At 39.4% G+C, this 15632-nt stretch overlaps 3 protein-coding genes across 5 annotated transcripts in view; all 3 read right to left on the bottom strand.

Moving 5' to 3' along the window:
• The window catches only part of LOC118768190 (zinc finger protein 665-like), a 360963-nt gene that overhangs the window by 13360 nt on the left and 331971 nt on the right, over nt 1-15632 (bottom strand). The gene's annotated exons all lie outside the window — the stretch shown is intronic.
• On the bottom strand, nt 1455-3413 carry LOC115224976 (zinc finger protein 239-like). 2 transcript variants are annotated; one of them, XM_036514275.1, is made up of 2 exons: nt 2518-3413; nt 1455-2345 (listed from the first exon to the last, which is right to left on the bottom strand). In XM_036514275.1, the coding sequence occupies exon 2, from the start codon at nt 2338-2340 to the stop codon at nt 1492-1494; it is 849 nt and encodes a 282-aa protein (XP_036370168.1). In that variant the 5' UTR covers nt 2341-2345; nt 2518-3413; the 3' UTR covers nt 1455-1491. The 2 variants fall into 2 exon arrangements, with proteins under 2 accessions (XP_036370168.1, XP_036370167.1); XM_036514274.1 differs by having other exon boundaries at nt 1455-2443; nt 2620-3413.
• LOC115224975 (zinc finger protein OZF-like) lies at nt 10713-14889 on the bottom strand. Of its 2 annotated transcripts, none has more exons than XM_036514254.1 (2): nt 13486-14889; nt 10713-10768 (listed from the first exon to the last, which is right to left on the bottom strand). In XM_036514254.1, the coding sequence occupies exon 1, from the start codon at nt 14703-14705 to the stop codon at nt 13515-13517; it is 1191 nt and encodes a 396-aa protein (XP_036370147.1). In that variant the 5' UTR covers nt 14706-14889; the 3' UTR covers nt 10713-10768; nt 13486-13514. The 2 variants fall into 2 exon arrangements, with proteins under 2 accessions (XP_036370147.1, XP_036370148.1); XM_036514255.1 differs by lacking the exon at nt 10713-10768 and adding an exon at nt 11098-11165.

The raw sequence follows: 15632 nt of genomic DNA, 5'->3' as shown, positions 1-15632 counted from the left end.
GAGCTGGCAGAAACGTTAGCACGCTGGACGGAATGCGTAGCCGTATTTCGTCTGCCGCTACATTCTGAGTTCAAATTCCACCGTGGGTATCCACTTGAGGGAAGCATTGGGCAGAAACAGTGTTTTCACACTTTTTACCGTGAGAGAGAATTTCTTCCCCTCTGTAATTGAAATGTTTTCTTTTAGAAGTTAAAATATGTCGAGGTGGCAGAATTGTTAGTGTGCTGGGCAAAATGCTTGGTGGTATTTCATGTCTTTACATTCTGAGTTCAAATGCAGTCAGGGGTGACTTTTGGGGTCGATAAAATAAGTACCTGTTAAACACTGGGGTTGATATAATTGACTTACTCTCTCCCCCAAAATTGCTGGCCTTGTGCTCAAAATTGAAACCAATTGTTAGCTATCTCTCTATCCGCTCAGTCGAAGTCGACTCTCGGTCACTCGTTGGATCAGTGTCCTCCAGTCAGTTCTATCCTGGGCCGCTTCCTTCAGATTGGCCATGTCCATTCCGGTATCACTCTTGATGGTGTCAAGCCAGCGGGTTCTTGGTCGGCCTCTTCCTCTCTTGCCACTGACCATTCTGAGCATGATGTCCTTCTCCAGGGATTTTCTCCGCATAATATGACCGAAATATGCCAATCTATGCTTGGTGATCCTAGCTTCTAGCGACATTTTCAGCCTGATCTGCTTAAGAACTTCTCAATTGTTAGCACGCTAGGCTAAATACTTAGCAGCACTTTGTCCATCTTTCCGTCCTTTATGTTCTGAGTTCAAATTCTGTTGAGGTCGACTTTTCCTTTCATCGTTTTGGGGTCAATAAAATATGTACCAATTGAGTACTGGGGTCGAAATTGCTGGCCTTGTGCCAGATTTGAAACCAATATTTTATTTCTAGTACTGATTACTGTGACAAACAGACAGACATTCATCCAGCTCCTTCACCAACCACACCTATCCATAATATGGCAGCATTAGACACAGGAAAAGGTTTTAATACATTTTATCATAAAATTAAGTACATTGTAAACACCAGCAAAAATGGAATATAAGTGGCTGTGTGGTAAGTAGCTTGCTAACCAACCACATGGCTCCGGGTTCAGTCCCACTGTGTGGCATCTTGGGCAAGTGTCTTCTGCTATAGCCCCGAGCCGCCAATGCCTTGTGAGTGGATTTGGTAGACGGAAACTGAAAGAAGCCTGTCGTTTATATGTGTATATATATATGTATGTGTTTGTCCCCCTAGCATTGCTTGACAATCGATGCTGGTGTGTTTACGTCCCCGTCACTTAGCGGTTCGGCAAAAGAGACCGATAGAATAAGTACTGGGCTTATATAAGAATAAGTCCCGGGGTCGAGTTGCTCGACCAAAGGCGGTGCTCCAGCATGGCCGCAGTCAAATGACTGAAACAAGTAAAAGAGAGAAAGAGAGAGTTTGAATGACAAACATGGAAGACTTTATTTAATACGAATTTATTTTTAACATTGATACAGTTACTTTTCTGAATGAACACCTTCATGTGTTGTTAAGTGAATCTTTTGAGAGAATGATTTACCACAGATGTAACAGAGAAACGGTTTCTCTCCTCTGTGAGTGAGTTTGTGTTTTGTTAAGGTACTTGCTCCAGAGAATGACTTTCCACAGGTATCACAGCGATATGGTTTCTCTCCCGTATGACTACGTACATGTAAAGTTAACACACCACATTCAGAGAAGGATTTACCACAGACATCACACTGAAATGGCCTCTCACCTGTATGAATACGTTTGTGCCGAGTCAAGTTAATTTCACGAGAGAATGATTTACCACAGATGTCACAGTGAAATGGTTTTCCTTCTGTGTGAATCCGTTGGTGAGTAAGTAGGTGGCCTTTTTGTGAGAATGATTTACCACAGACATCACAATGATATGGTTTCTCTCCTGTGTGAATACGGTTGTGTCTTATTAAGGTAATTTCACGAGAATATGATTTACCACAGATATCACAGTGATATGGTTTTTCGTCTGTATGAATGAGCTGGTGAGTGATTAGGTGACCTTTTTGAGAGAAGGATTTACCACAGATATCACACTGATATGGCTTTTCTCCAGTATGAATACGTTTGTGAGATGTTAAGTTACCCTTGTGAGAGAACGAGTTACCACACATCTCACAGTGATATGGTTTGTCTCCTGTATGAGTACGTCTGTGTATCGTGAGGTTACACTTTTGAGAAAATATCTTCTCACAGATATCACACTGGTATATTTGACTTCTTCCTTTCCTTATACCACCAGGAGAGTCGATCTTTTTAGATTGTGTATCAAATTCACCTTTCTTCTCACACAATTCATTTTCCATAACTATTATTTCTTGACCACAATTTACAAATGCTTATTTCTCTCCTTATTTTATAGTTGACAGCCAATGAATAAATATATTTCTGTTACTATACCTTCATCACAAAAGCACCCACTACACTCTCACAGTGGTTGGCGTTAGGAAGGGCATCCAGCTGTAGAAACTCTGCCAGATCAAGATTGAAGCCTGGTGCAGCTATCTGGTTCACCAGCCCTCAGTCAAATCGTCCAACCCATGCTAGCACGGAAAGCGGACGTTAAACGATGATGATGATGATGATGATATTCTATCTGAACATTTGGCAAACTCCTTTATAATGCAAATTTATTGAGAAGGCAAAAAAATCATCTTGTGATCTTTCCAAGCAGTGAAGTAGAGAAACGTTGCTAATAATCTCAAAACAGTGTTATATATGTTCTGTGTATATTGGTGGTTCTCAACAGGGGTTCTTGTAAGACTTTTAGGGATCCACGCAAGCAATATAGTAAATTAGGGATCCACAGTGGTAACTTAAGAGTCCATGAAAAAATATTTCTTCAGATGTATTTATTGTAAGAAAAAAAGTTTTACAGAGTTCAATCTACACAAGTTCGTGTGTGGGAAACAAAACAGGAATTTTGAAAGAAGTTTTCTAGAAAACAAGTTTTTAAACAATAAATGGCTATAGGGGTCCACCAGAATAGAATAGAAATCAAAGGGGGCCTACACAAGCAAAACAGTAAATTGGGGATCTATGGTAGTATTTTAAGGATTCATGAAAAAAAAAAATTTCTTAAATGTATTTATGGCAAGAAACAGTTAAGTTTCTTTCTCTAACGTTTTACATGGTTCAACCTCCACAAGTTAATGGGTGAGGAACAAAATAGGGATTTTGAAGGAAGGAACTACAAAAGTGGTTTCTAAACATCAAAAGGCTATATTGGTTCACCAGAAAAGAATAGTCATCAAAGGCACCCATAAAAAAAAATTTTTTTAAAGGGTTGAAAACCACTGGTGTATATATTCTTTTAGTCTTTAACCCTTTAGTATTTAAACCGACCATATCCGGCCAAAATAGTTAATCTGTTTTATGTTCAAACTGACCAGATCCAGGCTCTCACACCTACCCTACAATGCTATTCTACATTAAGTAATTACACCATCAAGATCTTGAAGATATGAGATAATGCACGATTAATTCAAATCAATGGGAATCAATAGGTATTATGTTTGATAGAATAATCTGAACGCTAAAGGGTTAAAAGATGATTAAATATTGGTGATGTAAAAAACATTCTTCGGTGCCAATGTTACCAATAACCTGAAATTAGAGAAGAAAAAACAAAACATTGTAAGACATGAGGGATGTATGGAAAGTAGCTGTAAAACATCTAGTCATCATCTTTTCTGCTCTTCCTCCCTACTTTCATTCCATGCACTGCATTCACCCCTGTACCCTTCACAATTTTTAGTCATCATAGTTTCTCTCCTACCCTCCATCCAACACATTTTATCATAGAAGCCTCGCCCCCTCTATCTTGACCCTTGACCCCAGATTCATTGCTGAGCTGCTGAAGCAGAAATATTGTTAGTGGCTGACAATATGGGCATCTCTGATGATGAAAGGGAGTAATAGGTGCGATGTACATGAGGAATGTTTGAAGGATCTTGGGAATACGAAGTCCAGCATGTGGCGTATCTTCGGTATACGACACGGAAGTACCGGATACATTTCAAGAAAGTGTTGTTTTTTTTTATATATATATATGGGGGGTTAGGGTTAGGAGAAAAGGGTTTCTGTTATCTTCAGAAATGTAAACAAAGCTACTTACGGGACATATACCCATTTCTTTACTACCCACAAGGGGCTAAACAAGGGGCGATTACAAAGCAAACTAATTAAATTGACTGAATGACCGTTTTATATTATATTTTATAAACAAGAAAACATCATAACTGAGGAATTTTGCCGATATTCTGTGAGTCCAGCACATCGTTTGTATGTGGTCACTTCTGTTTTATATGTGATGAGGTCGTTGTTTGGTAATTTCTTATTTGACGTTCGTAAAATCATATCGATCCAAGAAGTATATTTCATTAAAACGTTTCATAATTATAAGTGGAACACAATACGAACAGCGAGTAAGAAGAAGTGAGGGGAAATGTTCGACTTATTTTGAATTGAGTTTCGCCCTGGGCACATTTGAGAATTCTTCAACAATCCACGGCGCCGAAACTGAGAAAGATCGAACTATCGTCGTGATTGAATGGCTTTCATCGATTATCTGCTGATCTGTAGGTATTTCGTTGAGACTCAGAATGAAAGAGTAGAAGGGTGTCTACGAGAGAAGCTGATCGAAACGAAATGAAAGTGAAACCAAAAACAACGTCAAATAGGAAATTAGCCGTTGTTTTAACGTAAATATCAGACTTACCCGGGTTGTGTTGGAGCGATCACAAAGAAGACGAAGAAAAGGTATAGCAGCAGTTCTCAACTCAAACAAGCAGAGAAACTCAGGTTACGGTGGCCGCCGGGGAGGAGGATCGAACTCGCGTCTCCAACGGCCAAAAAGACAATTTCTTGATCCACAGACTTTCATTATCCTCTGACGTCACTTCCGCTTCCAATGGCATCTTGTAAAACCATTAATCTCCAGACGTCTATTATCAAATAACTACTTTGACGAAATTGCTGAATAATTTACATTACATTATATTATATTTTAAAGCAAGAGCAGTCTAATTAGCAATGCAGACTTTAATTATCGAGATAATTAATTCAACGCAACGCGAAGGGCATAACAAGAGTTGTCTTTCTTAGTTCAATAATAACATCGCTTGCACAATGTATATTATGTGTGATATATATATGTATATATATATATATATGTATATGTATAAGGCACTAATCAGTACCAGTATTGCTAGAAATAGGAGTCAAAACAACTCAATAGCCAACAAAAGCACTATCTTAACGAGTTGACAAGGAGGACAAGCTCCCCACGGTCTCAGATACAGCTAGATCATCGGGTTTGTTTGGACCCTTTAGAATTGGAATTTTTGAAAAGTAAAAATTTTGCATTATGTAGCTTGTTATTCTCTTTAAGTGAACATTTTTCTGGTTGAAATACACAGAAAAATGGTGACATAGCAGTCAAAAAATCGTAAAAAATAGGGATTTCCATAGAAAAAAAGCAACTTTTTGATGTAAATAATTTTTGGTGTTAACATGGTCTGATTTGAATTTTTTCTTCTACGGAAGGAAGAGCAAACCTTCTTCTATCATACTCTCAATTTTGGTCAACGTGCGCTGCAGAGTCTTGGAGGAGATAGTGTTAGTTGAAAGCTACCAAACCTGCCACACGCACGCAGACAACTTCAGCATTATAGAGATAAGCTATGCAAAGAACCAGTGTTGCAGCCATTTGATCCTCAGTTTCCTGATGGCGCTCCGTTGGTTACGACGACGAGGGTTCCAGTTGATCCGATCAACGGAACAGCCTGCTAGTGAAATTAAGGTACAAGTGGCTGAGCACTCCACAGACACATGTACCCTTAATGTAGTTCTCGAGGAGATTCAGCGTGACACAGAGTGTGACAAGGCTGGCCCTTCAGAAATACAGGTACAACAGAAACAGGAAGTAAGAAAGAAAGTTGCGATGAAAGAGTACAGCAGGGTTCACTACCAGCCCCTGCTGGAGCTTTAGGTGTTTTCGCTCAATAAACACTCACAATGCTCGGTTTGGGTATCGAAACTGCGATCCTAAGACCGCGAGTCCCCTGCCCTTACCACTGGGCCATTGCGCCTCCACACTCAGTTACCTACTGAGCTGACAATAGATACCTCAATGAACTGTGTTGCAACAATACTTTCACAAAATGGTCGTGTTGTGTCAAGAAAATTAACACCTGCAGAATCTAACTGGTCAAATATTGAACGTGCAGCATTTGTTATTGTATGGGCGACTACCCGTCTCAAAATTTCCTTTAGGCAAAGGGTTCAAACCCAATACAAAAAGAAATAAAGAAAAAATATAGTTAAGTTAAGTTAATTTTTTGGCTCAAAAAGCAAAAAGCAAGGCCGTGTAGGGGGACATGGAGTTATGTACAGGGAGGGTGTTCATGCAAAGAGTCCAGGCCATTTGTGGTCAAGAGAGACTTTGAACCGAGCAGTCGTTGGCATCTTCACTATCTTGTCCGGCAGCTTATTCCACGGATCCGCAACCCGGATGGAGAAAGCCCCTCTCCTTCGATTGAGATGAAATCGTCGCAGATAGAGCTTTTCGGAGTGACCCGCAGCCGACGCTCTGAAGCAGGAGTGAAGAACAGCTCTTTCGAGAGGTTACACTTTCCGCTTATGATGTTGTGAGCAAGAATGAGATCACCACGGTGTCGTCGTTTTTCGAGAGAATAAAGGTCGAGCGTCTTCAGCCTTTCTTCATAAGACAAATGCTTGAGACCAAGAACCATGCGGGTAGCCAGCTTCTGGACTCTTTGACCCTGAAGTGATGGAATCAATTGTGTTGTTACCCCTTCTCATATGTTCTGTTGCTGGTTGTGCTTGCGCTATGGTGAGACAGAAATTTGCAGCTTATGGCTGTATGAGCCTTGTTCCTATACTGGTGTTTATAAAATAAGAAAATTACAAAACTAGACATCTAGACATGTATATAATACATACAAATATATACATACACGAGTGGCTATGTGGTAAGTAGCTTGTTTACCAACCACATGGTTCCGGGTTCAGTCCCACTGCGTGGCACCTTGGGCAAGTGTCTTCTACTATAGCCTCGGGTCGACCAAAGCCTTGTGAGTGGATTTGGTAAATGGAAACTGAAAGAAGTATATATATATATATATATATATATATATATATATATATATATAGGCGTAGGAGTGGCTGTGTGGTAAGTAGCTTGTTTATCAACCACATGATCCCAGGTTCAGTCCCACAGCGTGGCACCTTGGGCAAGTGTCTTCTACTATAGCCTCGGGTCGACCAAAGCCTTGTGAGTGGATTTGGTAGACGGAAACTGAAAGAAGCCTGTCGTATATATGTATATATATGTGTGTGTCTGTGTTTGTCGCCCTAGCATTGCTTGACAACTGATGCTGGTGTGTTTATGTCCCCGTTACTTAGCGGTTCGGCAAAAGAGACCGATAGAATAAGTACTGGGCTTACAAAAGAATAAGTCCTGGGGTCGAGTTGCTCGATTAAAGGCGGTGCTCCAGCATGGCTGCAGTCAAATGACTGAAACAAGTAAAAGAGTATATATATATGTATGTATTTATAAAAAAGAAGTTTGGTCACTACTACTATGACTGACAGTCACTGCTACTACTGCTATTTCGGCTGCTGGTCATTTCCACAATTACAGCCAACAAATCTAGTCAACGCACGAGACAACCATTATGCCCCCCCCCCCAACAAAACACCACCACGTGGACTCTGTTGAGATCAGTAAGAAACAATTATGAACATTTTTATTATACCTGACTTTTAAAAATATTTTTGATAAGGTTCGTTTTTTCAAGAAGAACTGAAACATGTAAAATCTCTAAGAAAATTAAAATTTATCTTACATAGTGGCGTTTTCAAACTTCTTTTTTTATAAATATATACCCACTCATTATGCCACTTACATTTATTGTAAATATATCAAAAGAAAAACAGGATGCAAAGGATTTTGCGGTACATATGTTTCTGGCTTTATTGAACAATTTATATCAATGCATAATTGATATAACATGTAGGTCAACAGCCTTCTTCAGCCGCGTACAATTACCACACCAAAACATGTATTACATTATAGCAGGTTAACCTGCTATAATGTAATACATGTCTTTGGTGTGGTAATTGTTAACCTGCTATAATGTAATACATGTTTTGGTGTGGTAATTGAACGCGGCAGAAGAAGGATGTTGACCTACATGTTATATCAATTATGCATTGAAATAAATTGTCCAATAAAGCCAGAAACATATGTACCGCAAAATCCTTTGCATCCTGTTTTTCTGTTGATAAATTTATCCTATCACCTACACCACTAGCTGGCATATACAGGTGCTTACAGTTATCAAGTATTCACCCTGAATTTTTTGTACCTAACTTATTATAAATATATATATGTATATACACATTATATAATAATAATAATAATGAAATTATTGTATACAGTGCTCAGGTGCACCACAACTTGTCACTAAGTGCATATAAAGTACATGCAGTAATGTAAAAATGTCTGGAAAGCGAACAATGTATGAGTCAGATACATGCTTGTGTGTGTATGGAGAGGAGAAAATCAGGTGTTGTGTTGGCGAATCCCAGAAAGCATGGAAGTTTTGAAGGATGCAGTACTCCAACAACTAACAACTGATGCCGGCAGTTTGTTCCATGCTTCAGCAACTCTCAGCGTGAAAAAATGTTTCCGAAAGTCATGGGAGCTGTGCTGTTTTCTGACTTTGTAAATATGTCCACGGGTGTTAGACAGGTGGAGTTTGAATCGTGTTGCAAGATTCCTGATGTGAAACCTTGTGTTGAAATAGACATTCTTATATTTCAGGATTCTCAGAGAGAATAGATTACGCAGAGCAGGAGCACACACGAGGACAGAAAGTGTCACCGAAGAGGTCACAGATGTGTGATGAAAGATTTCCGGACAATTAACACGAGTTGAAATAAGAGCAGTAATAAAAGAGTGAAGAACGAATATAGAGTGCATGCATTTATTAGGCAAAAACAAAAACGAGCAAAAAAAATGACCATCTCAAAATACAACAATATATATATATATATATATATATGTATATATATATACACACAGAATACATACATACAAATATATATATATATACATAAATATGAATATACATACACATATATATTATATACACACACACACATATATATATAAAGATATATATATATATATCTTTATATATTACTACTAAAATAAACAAATTGTACCGAATGCAATTTGTTTATTTTAGTAGTTTTGACTGCAAAAGTCCCTCCTAGCGTGCGGTACCTATGAATAATAGTACCCTCTATATAATATAAATAAATATTTTCAAAGTGGAAAAATTTACAGATTTTTTCTCTTATGAGGTTTTTTACGCTAACTACTGATAATTTCTTATAAAGATTTTATTCTTAATTTTAAATATATCTTTATATATATATATAAAGATATATATATCTTTATATATATATCTTTATATATATATATATATATATATATATATATATATATATATATATATATGTATATATATATATATATATATATATATATATATATATATATATATACACACACACATATATATATATACGTACAGGCCTAGTGGTTAGGGCAGCGGACTCACAGTTGAGGGATCGAGGGTTTGAATCTCAGACCGGGCGATGTGTATGTTTATGAGCGAAACACCTAAGCTCCACGTATCTCTGCCAGAAGGTAATGGTGAACTTCTGCTGACTCTTTTGCCACAACTTTCTCTCACTCTTTCCTCTTCCATCTTGCAGCTCAGCTGCGATGGACCAGCGTCTCGTTCAGGTGGGGAACCTATACGCCAAGGAAACCGGCCCTTATGAGAAGGAACAAGCAATATATATATCATCATCATCGTTTAACGTCCGTTTTCCATGCTAGCATGGGTTGGACGGTTCGACCGGGGTCTGGGAAGCCAGGAGGCTGCACCAGGCTCCAGTCTGATCTGGCAGTGTTTCTACAGCTGGATGCCCTTCCTAATGCCAACCACTCCGTGAGTGTAGTGGGTGCTTTTTACGTACCACCGGCACAGGTGCCAGGGGGGGCTGGCAGCGGCCACGATCGGTTGGTGCTTTTTATATATAGACACACACACATCTAACAAAATCATTCACAAGACATTGGATGGTTTTAAGTTGTAGAAGACACTTCCCCAATGTGTTGTGCAGTGGATTTGAACCCAAACTACAGGATTGCAAAGTGAGCTATGAACCAAAAAATTAAAAAGCTAAAAGGCCTATGGGGTATATATATCTGACCTCTCTGTCCCGATGTCTCTCTCTTTCACTTGTTTCAGTCATTTGACTGCGGCCCTGCTGGAGCACCGCCTTTAGTCGAGCAAATCGACCCCGGGACTTATTCTTTGTAAGCCTAGTACTTATTCTATCGGTCTGTTTTGCTGAACCGCTAAGTGACGGTTGTCAAGCAATACTAGAGGGACAAACACAGAAACACAAACATATACACACACATACATACATATATATATATATATATATATATATACATACATATATACGACAGGCTTCTTTCAGTTTCCATCTACCAAATCCACTCACCAGGCATTGGTTGGCCTGAGGCTATAGTAGAAGACACTTGCCCAATGTGCCACGCAGTGGGACTGAACCCGGAACCATGTGGTTGGTAAGCAAGCTACTTACCACACAGCCACTCCTGCGCCTATATATGATGGGCTTCTTTCAGTTTCCGTCTACCAAATCCACTCACCAGGCATTGGTTGGCCTGAGGCTATAGCAGAAGACACTTGCCCAAGATGCCACGCAGTGGGACTGAACCTGGAACCATGTGGTTGGTAAGCAAACTACTTACCAAACAGCCACTCCTGTCAACATCGATCTAAATAGGGGTACTTTTCTCATGCAGGGTACTCTTAATGAGAATTTGCAAAATTTAACCCAGTGAGTGGCTGTGTGGTAAGTAGCTTGTTTACCAACCACATGGTTCCAGGTTCAGTCCCACTGCGTGGCACCTTGGGCAAGTGTCTTCTACTATAGCCTCGAGCTGACCAAAGCCTTGTGAGTGGATTTGGTAGACGGAAACTGAAAGAAGCCCATCGTATATATGTATATATATATATGCGTGTGTGTGTTTGTGTGTCTGTGTTTGTCCCCCTAGCATTGCTTGACAACCGATGCTGATGTGTTTATGTCCCCGTTACTTAGCAGTTCGGCAAAAAAGACCGACAGAATAAGTACTGGGCTTACAAAAGAATAAGTCCCGAGGTTGAGTTGCTCGATTAAAAAGGCGGTGCTCCAGCATGGCCGCAGTCAAATGACTGAAACAAGTAAAAGGGTAAAAGAGTAAAAAGAGAGTTAAACCATTATTTTAGGGTTTTTATTTTGTTACATCCATTGCTCCCTTTTGGACACTTTAATATTGCCCCACTTTTCTTCAATACCTCAAAGATATTTCCACTGCCCCCTTAGGGGCAGTACCACCCACTTTGGGAATCACTGCTATGACTGAGCTGGCATTCCGGCAACCACTGGAACATGAAATCACTTGCTCATGAAATTAATTTGTAAGTGGCTGAGTATTCCTCAGACATGCATATACTTAATGTAGTTCTCAGGGAGATCCAGTGTGACGCAGGAGGGGATAAGGTTGGCCCTTTTGAATTACAGGTACCACTCACTTTTGTCAGCTGAGTGAACTGGAACAATGTGACAAAGTGTCTTGCTCAAGGCCACAGTAAACCACCAGGAACCGAACTCATGGCCTTATGGTTGTGAGCTGAATATCTGAACCACTAAGCCACATGCTTTCACTAATGAGTAAAAGGAAACACTTTAATGAACAAAATCATCATCAACATCATTTAATGATTACTTTCCATGCTGGCATGGGTTGGACAGTTTGACAGGAGCTGGTAAGGCTGGAGGCCACATAATGGTATTTCGTCTGCCGTTACGATCTGAGTTCAAATTCTGCAGAGGTTGACTTTGCCTTTCATCCTTTCGGGGTCGATTAAATATGTACCAGTTACGCACTAGGGTCGATGTAATCGACTTAATCCATTTGTCTGTCTTTGTTTGTCCCCTCTCTGTTTAGCTCCTTGTGAGCAGTAAAGAAATAGGTATTTCGTCTGTCTTTACGTTCTGGGTTCAAATTCCGCTGAGGTCGACTTTGGCTTTCATCCTTTCAGGGTCGATTAAATAAGTACCAGTTACGCACTAGGGTCGATGTAATCGACTTAATCCGTTTGTCTGTCCTTGTCTGTCCCCTCCCTGTTTAGTTCCTTGTGGGTAGTAAAGAAATAGGTATTTCGTCTGTCTTTACGTTCTGGGTTCAAATTCCGCTGAGGTCGACTTTGGCTTTCATCCTTTCAGGGTCGATTAAATAAGTACCAGTTACGCACTAGGGTCGATGTAATCGACTTAATCCGTTTGTCTGTCCTTGTTTGTCCCCTCCCTGTTTAGTTCCTTGTGGGTAGTAAAGAAATAGGTATTTCGTCTGTCTTTACGTTCTGGGTTCAAATTCCGCTGAGGTCGACTTTGGCTTTCATCCTTTCAGGGTCGATTAAATAAGTACCAGTTACGCACTAGGGTCGATGTAATCGACTTAATCCGTTTGTCTGTCCTTGTTTGTCCCCTCCCTGTTTAGCTCCTTGTGAGCAGTAAAGAAATAGGTATTTCGTCTGTCTTTACGTTCTGGGTTCAAATTCCGCTGAGGTCGACTTTGGCTTTCATCCTTTCAGGGTCGATTAAATAAGTACCAGTTACGCACTAGGGTCGATGTAATCGACTTAATCCGTTTGTCTGTCCTTGTTTGTCCCCTCCCTGTTTAGTTCCTTGTGGGTAGTAAAGAAATAGGTATTTCGTCTGTCTTTACGTTCTGGGTTCAAATTCCGCTGAGGTCGACTTTGGCTTTCATCCTTTCGGGGTCGATTAAATAAGTACCAGTTACGCACTAGGGTCGATGTAATCGACTTAATCCGTTTGTCTGTCCTTGTTTGTCCCCTCCCTGTTTAGTTCCTTGTGGGTAGTAAAGAAATAGGTATTTCGTCTGTCTTTACGTTCTGGGTTCAAATTCCGCTGAGGTCGACTTTGGCTTTCATCCTTTCGGGATCGATTAAATAAGTACCAGTTACGCACTGGAGTCGATGTAATCGACTTAATCCATTTGTCTGTCCTTGTTTGTCCCCTCTCTGTTTAGCCCCTTGTGGGTAGTAAGGAAATAGGTATTTCGTCTGTCTTTATGTTCTGGTTTCAAATTCTGCTGAGGTCGACTTTGGCTTTCATCCTTTCAGGGTCGATTAAATAAGTACCAGTTATGCACTGGGGTCGATGTAATTCACTTAATCCGTTTGTCTGTCCTTGTTTGTCCCCTCTATGTTTAGCCCCTTGTGGGTAGTAGAGAAAAAGAAATATGTATGTATTTTGACCCCATATTTCGATATTGTTACTGTCCTGTATGAATAGCAATATGTTCAGTTAAATGACTTATTTCGGAGAAAGATTTACCACAGATATCACAGTGATGTAGTTTCAGTCCTGAATGAATGCGTTTGTGTCTACTCAAGTGACCAGTTTCAGAGAAGGATTTACCGCAGACATCGCAGTGATATGGTTTCTCTCCTGTATGAGTGCGTTTGTGAGTGGTCAAGGCATGTCCATGAGAGAATGATTTACTACAAACGTCACACTGATACGGTTTCTCACCTGTATGAATCCGGATGTGTCTCGTTAAATCTCCATTTTCCGAGAATGATTTTCCACAGATATCGCAGTGATGCGGTTTGTCCCCGGTATGAATCCGTACATGCCGAGCTAAATGACCAGTGTCCGAGAACGATTTACCACAACTGTCACAATGATATGGCTTTTCTCCTGTATGGCTGCGTTTGTGAATAGTCAAGGTATGATTCTCGGAGAACGATCTAAAACAGATATCACAATGATATGGTTTATCACCTGTATGAATGCGGATGTGTCGTTTTAAGGAACTTTTTTCAGTGAACGATTTATCACAAATATCACAGAAATAAAGTTTCCCTCCTGTATGAATGGTTTTGTGTTTAGTTAAGTGTACGTTTTGTGAGAATGATTCACCGCAGACATCACAACAATACGGTTTTTCACCTGTATGAATGCGTTGGTGAGTGGTTAGGTTATCCTTTTGAGTAAATGATTTATTACAGATATCACATTCGTATGGCCTTTCCCCTGTGTGAATACGTTTATGTCTGGTTAAGGTACCATTCTCAGCAAATGATTTACAACAGACTTCACAGAAATATGGCTTTTCCCCTGTATGAATGCGTTTGTGTTTAGTTAAGTGAACACTTTGGGAGAACGACTTATCACAGATGTCACACTGATACGGCTTCTCACCTGTGTGAATACGCAGGTGAGTGGTTAAATAGTCTTTTTGTGAAAATGATTTATCACAGACATCGCAATGATATGGTTTTTCTCCTGTATGAATAGATTTATGTTTAGTTAGTTTGCTATTCTGAGAGAATGATTTACCACAGGTATCACAATGATATGACTTTTTGCTTTTCACATTCTTTAAATCATCAGAAAAGACAATCTTTTCAGCTGGTGTTCCATGTGTAACCATCTTCTCACTTAACTCATTTTCCATCATTTTTCTTTTCCTTACCACAATATACAGGCGATTTTCTTTTTGTTTTTATTCGTTTATTCCTAGTAAATATTACTGCTGTTATATTTTCATCAATGGTGAACAAAAAGTTCATTGAAGATGCTACAAACACTTCAGTAAATTTTTCCACTTTTAAGAAGTTTGTGAAATAATCTTGTAGATATAATGAAATTATTGTATACAGTGCTCAGGTGCACCACAACTTGTCAGAAAGTGCATATAAAGTACATGCAGTAGTGTAGAAATGTCTGGAAAACGAACAGTGTATGAGTCAGATACATGTTTGCGTGTGTATGGAGGGGAGAAAATCAGGTGGAGTGTTGGCGAATCTCAGGAAGCATGGAAGTTTTGAAGGATACATTGCTCCGACAACTAACAACTGATGCTGGCAGTTTGTTCCATGCTTCAACAACTCTCAGCGTGAAAAAATGTTTCCTGAAGTCATGGGAGCTGTGCTGTTTTCTGACTTTGTAAATATGTCCACGGGTGTTAGACGGGTGGAGTTTGAAAAGGTGCTCAGAGTTATTGTTTGTACGATGGTTGATAATTTTATGGGTATGCAATGGAAAAATAGAAATTTGAACGCAAAATCAGTTTATACACCTTTTTAGGCAGCGAAAAAAACAAACATTGATATTTATCTGAGTTCTAAAGAAATATTTATCCGGAAGTCACCATGGATTCATATAAACAGAATTATTTCTGTTCTGTGCAATAAATTCCTTCAATCTTTCAAAAATGATAAATATTGATGATGTATCAGAAGTGAACGGTTCTTCGCTGTTTCTGATATTCTGAAATGATAATAGAGAAACGAGAACGTGAGATATAGAGGATACTCACAAAGTAAAGGTAGAACAATGGAAATTTTACATTTTTATAGAGAAAACCAATAGATACTAACGCTTT

The sequence above is a fragment of the Octopus sinensis genome, linkage group LG27 (assembly GCF_006345805.1).
Source record: "Octopus sinensis linkage group LG27, ASM634580v1, whole genome shotgun sequence".
NCBI lineage: Eukaryota > Metazoa > Mollusca > Cephalopoda > Octopoda > Octopodidae > Octopus > Octopus sinensis.
Note: the sequence above shows the minus strand (reverse complement) of the source record. Positions and strands in the feature narration are given on the sequence as shown.

Excerpts from the sequence above, each read along its gene's own strand:
- LOC115224976 (XM_036514275.1), bottom strand. The coding sequence starts at position 2,340 with ATGGAAAATGAATTGTGTGAGAAGAAAGGTGAATTTGATACACAATCT.
- LOC115224975 (XM_036514254.1), bottom strand. The coding sequence starts at position 14,705 with ATGATGGAAAATGAGTTAAGTGAGAAGATGGTTACACATGGAACACCA.